We start from the raw sequence: 4,437 nt of genomic DNA, 5'->3' as shown, positions 1-4,437 counted from the left end.
CCCCCCCTTCTCTCTCTCCCCGTTTGTGTATGGTGCCTTCACCTTTCCAGCTGCTGCACCACAGCTGGGCCCGTAGCATTCATTTGCTCCTTATGGGTGTAACAGACAGACAGACAGCATGCTCCTCTACGCCATTGCTGTATATCAGTATATCATCTAGAAAACACACCATTCACTGATCAAGGTACTCTCGAAACACGTCGTTGATCAGGGTCTGGAAGGTAGCTGGTGCGTTGCACAGCCCGAAGGGCAGGACTGTGTACTCGAAGAGTCCCCATCTAGTTTTAAAGGCAGTCATTGGTATGCTGTCCTCTTTCATTCTGATCTGGTTGTAGCCGGCTCGCAGGCCTATAGATGTAAAGATGCTGCCCTTGATCTGGTCCAATAACTCATCGATGCGAGGTAGGGGCGGTCCGGTCCTTGACGGTCAAAGCATTAACAGCCCTGAAATCGATGCACATTCTCATAGTGCCATCCTTCTTCTTCACAAACAGGACTGGACTGCCCCAGGGTGAAGTGCTGGGTCTAATGAATCCTTTCTTGAGTCCATCTTCAATCTGTCGGTGGCATTCAGCCTGTTCCTCGTAAGACAGACGGTAATATTTCTGGTTTGGGGGCTGGGCATCTGGAGTGAGCTCTATTTTGTGGTCATGTCTACCCCTAGATGGTGGTAGATGGTCAGGAAGCTCATCAGGCATGACGGCTGCGTACTTGCTCTTCAGCCGTTTCACATGCTGGTCAATCAGCTCTTGTTCTTGAGGAGAAAATGTGCTTGGGGTACGGTCGGTACCGTCCGGAAAATCTGCTGCCGCTGTTGGGTAAGACTCATTGGTGTCGTCCCCTTCAGAGATATCTGGTGGCTCCTCTTCTGGTTGTGCCCGTACCACAGCAAGAAACAGCTTAGCGCCGCGTTGCATGCCGTGGCATACTTGTAGTGCCGTGAGGTACTTAGTCTGGTGCAGTTTCGGTGGGTCTTGAGGCCGTAGGGTGATCAGCTGCCCATTTTGGCTAAGGGTAATGTGCCTGTTTCTCCAATCAATGGTAGGGTTGTGTGCATGTAGCCAGGGTGCTCCCAGGATCACGTCGTTGCCTTCCAGTGGTAACACGTAGGCCTCTATTTTGGTCAGGAAGGCCCCAATGCGCAGGCTGGTGTGGATGGTCTCTTGAATGGGGTACGGAGTGCCATCAGCCAGCTGCACAGTAGGCCCATGTATCTGGTAGGTAGTCATCTTGTTAGGCTGTTGCCTTGGAGACATCTGAGCCGTTCTGCTCTCTCGTTGCGCCACGTCATCACCCCCCGATCCGCTGTAAATCGGCGTCCCGCAGCGAGTCCGCCACATTTTCCGCACTTCGGGGCCATTCCGGCCAGAACGACGTGAGACGTTGCACTACGCAGGTAGGCAAGAGAACCAGAACTCGCTTGGCAGGGTGTTTGGGTTGCTGCTGGGAGCCCGCCAGGCAGTGTGCCGCGCACGGCGCACTTGTGATGCACGTGGCGAGTGAACTAATGACACAGCTTTGTGATCGGGGCCGTGCTCAGGGCCGCTTGACTGGGCATGCGGCACCATCATGCCGCATGGCTTCTCGAACCGGCGGCACCCGGTGTGCCAAACAGTGACGCTGCGCCGACAATTCTGCGGTTACTGACCTTGCACATATGCGCATACGCACGCGCGCTCCGCTTTACCCCATGTGTGCAGGACTCTGCTGCCGTCGCCTGCCGCGCGTCCGCGCAGCTGCCACCCACCCTGCAAAGGTGCGAGCCTAGCTGCTTGTTTGCTACGGTTCCCTGCTGCTAGTTGAAGGGGGTGGACAAGCCCTGCCCTGGGCCGCTCAGGGCTGACATTGGCGCAAGCGTGCATGCCGCCTGCCTCGCTTGAGAGCCGCCGTGCGCGCGAGCGCCGCCAGGGCTGAGCGGCGGGAGCGCCGCAAGCGTGGCTGCGAGCGGGTCGTGCACGCACCCGGCAGCACGACCGCGCTGCTGGTGTGTACAGCCCGCGCCGGTGCACCAGCCTGCTTGCCCAAAATTGGGCACCGCTCTCTTCCATTCTATTCGTGGGGCTGTGCTGTGCTGCTGGTGTGTACAACCTGGGCTGCAACAATGCCAGCCTGCCACGCGCTCACAGTGATGCTGCGAACCACACCTCAGCACATATGCCAATACACATGCACGCATCTCCCCCTGTTCGCAGGACTGCTGCCCTCGTTTGCCACCCGTCTGCGGAGCCGCCACCCACCCTGCAAAGGTGCGTGCCTTGCTGCCCGTTTCTACTCCCTTGCAGCACGGCTTCTCGCACGTCGCCTCGTTATCCGCATGAGCAGGCTCGTCATTTGGTACAGAGCGGGGGCGGCCGGCGGGGCTCACTAAATGACCCTTGTGCCGCCGGCGCCGCCGCCGGCGCCGCCGCCGTCACCACCACCGAGCGTGCAGCCCTGCTCGCCTCGCCCTGCCATGGCCGCTACTCGACGCAATTCCCTGCTTTCTGAACCATCTGAAGTCCTCCCACAGGAGTGCACTTCGCTTGCTTCCCATCTGAGACTCTGCACACTGCTTTGCTGCCTTCACACCAGCGACGCCCGCCCAAGCCAGCTCAACAGCTCACCCCTAGTTTTTCTGGACAAACTTGCTAGAAATGAAGTTGTAAGATGCTCCAGAGTCGATCAGCAGGGTGGCGTCGCATCTCCCGACTTTGGAACGGAAGTGCAAAAGTCCTGCCGCCGTCTTGCTATTATCGATGGTGACTGCTAGTTGAGGAGGCAGTGGTTCTCCAGTCTGTTCCCTGTTCGCCACAAAGCTGCGAATAGCAGCTAGTGAGGGAACTGCATGTGGCTTCACCGCCGGGCTGGGTTGCCCTGCTGCCGCCGCTCCGGACACTGCAGTGCCATGTGGCCGGTCTTGCGGCAGTAGAAGCACTTGCCCTCTCGCAGCAGCTGCTGTCTCAGCTCTGGTGTCAACTTGGGCCGATCTGGCTGTCTCCTGTTGCCTGGAGAGAAGCTGGATGGCTGCTGCCTGTCCCAGCGGTTGCCGCTTGCAGGGTTGTGCCGGTTGTGCATGACCGCCCCCAGTTCCATTGGCTGTGGCCCGGGGGTCTGCCCAAAAGGTTTGGACTGCCTGTAGCGATCATACATCAGGGCATCAAACCGCTCTGCCATCTCGACTGCAGCCTCGAAAGTGGCTGGTGCACGCATCCGGACATCCTGCTGGGTCCTCTGCTTCAGGCCGCGAATGAAGCGATCCTTGATCTCAGCATCTTGTATGCCAGGAATGAGCAATGCCGTGTTGCGTATGGCCGTGACATAGCTCCGGACACTTCCGGTCTGCTGCAGAATTGCCAGCCGGTCGCGTGCAGTCTCAGCCGGATTGATGGGCTGGAACATTAGCCGCATTTGTTGACAGAACAAATTCCACGTTGCGGGTACATTGTTTGGGATAAGACTGCGCCACCAAGCCAAAGCCGCCTCTCGTAGGTAGGGTATAGTCTTTTCAATCCGCTGCACATCGTCGATCACGCCGCATGAGTTGAGATAACTGTGTACTATGAACAGCCATTGATCTACGTCTTCTTTGTCTCTGTGGCCGTTGAACAGTGGAGGGACGGGTGTCTTGGCCCGCGGTAGTGCCGCCGCCGCCGGAGCAGGTGGTGGCTGCGCCGCAAATGCCGCCGCCACTTGGTTGTTGATCATGTCCCACATCACTTGTCCCAGCGCCGGGTCAATGCCGCCTGGGCCGCCGCCGCCGCCGCCAGGTTGTGCGCCGGGTGGTGCGCCGTTCATCGCCGCCGCCGCCGCTTGCGCCGCCGCCGCTTGCGCCGCCGCCGCTTGTGCCGCCGCCGCCGCTTGCGCCGCCGCCGCCGCTTGCGCCGGGTCCATGTTCTCTGGTGTGTGGGTTCTTGTGACTGTGTTGCGCTGTGTGGGCTTGCTCACTCAACAATGAGGCAGGCAGGAGCAGGCACAGCAGTTAGTGACCGGTCAAGTGTCGTAACTGTCCTTTGACCGAGCTCGAGGTGGTCGAGGTCGGTTTCTGATCAAGCGCAAGCACAGCCCCACTGCGGGCACCAATTTGTAAGAGCAGGCAGCGGGTCTAGTCGAAGTCTAGTAGCAGCCGGAGCCCGGCTGCGGCCAGTCAAGTCAAGTCAGTTACAAAGAAGAGAGAAAGGCCCCGGAATGACCCGCATTCCGGTTATATAGTCGCACAAAGGTAGTGCTGTAGTGCTGCCAGCCAGGCATGGCTGGTGACTAGTCGATCGATCAAGGCATGATAAGCGCAATCAATCATGCAGTTGTGAGTAGAATGAAGTAGCGAGAGTGTAAGACTCAGTTGCTGTCTCGCAGCTGGCACAGCAGGGCGCCGCCTGCTGCTGCCGCTGCTGCAAGCCCATGCTCCCGTACCGTTGCGTTTCTCCCCAATGCGCCATGCCACTTTGCCAGTCATACACA

The 4,437-nt window shown here is 58.8% G+C and overlaps 1 protein-coding gene across 1 annotated transcript; it reads right to left on the bottom strand.

Annotated features, from left to right (window-relative positions):
• Nucleotides 1-2,832: 2,832 nt before the first annotated feature.
• CHLNCDRAFT_135099 (hypothetical protein) lies at nucleotides 2,833-3,870 on the bottom strand (the record flags this gene model as incomplete). The annotated part of the gene is made up of 2 exons (XM_005846507.1): nucleotides 2,833-3,321; nucleotides 3,559-3,870. 2 exons carry the CDS (start codon nucleotides 3,868-3,870, stop codon nucleotides 2,833-2,835), a joined length of 801 nt encoding a protein of 266 aa, XP_005846569.1.
• Between the last annotated feature and the right edge of the window lie 567 nt (nucleotides 3,871-4,437).

The sequence above is a fragment of the Chlorella variabilis genome (assembly GCF_000147415.1).
Source record: "Chlorella variabilis unplaced genomic scaffold CHLNCscaffold_13, whole genome shotgun sequence".
NCBI classification, from domain to species: Eukaryota; Viridiplantae; Chlorophyta; class Trebouxiophyceae; order Chlorellales; family Chlorellaceae; genus Chlorella; species Chlorella variabilis.
The sequence above is the reverse complement of the archived record's forward strand: the minus strand, read 5'-3'. Positions and strand labels throughout refer to the sequence as shown.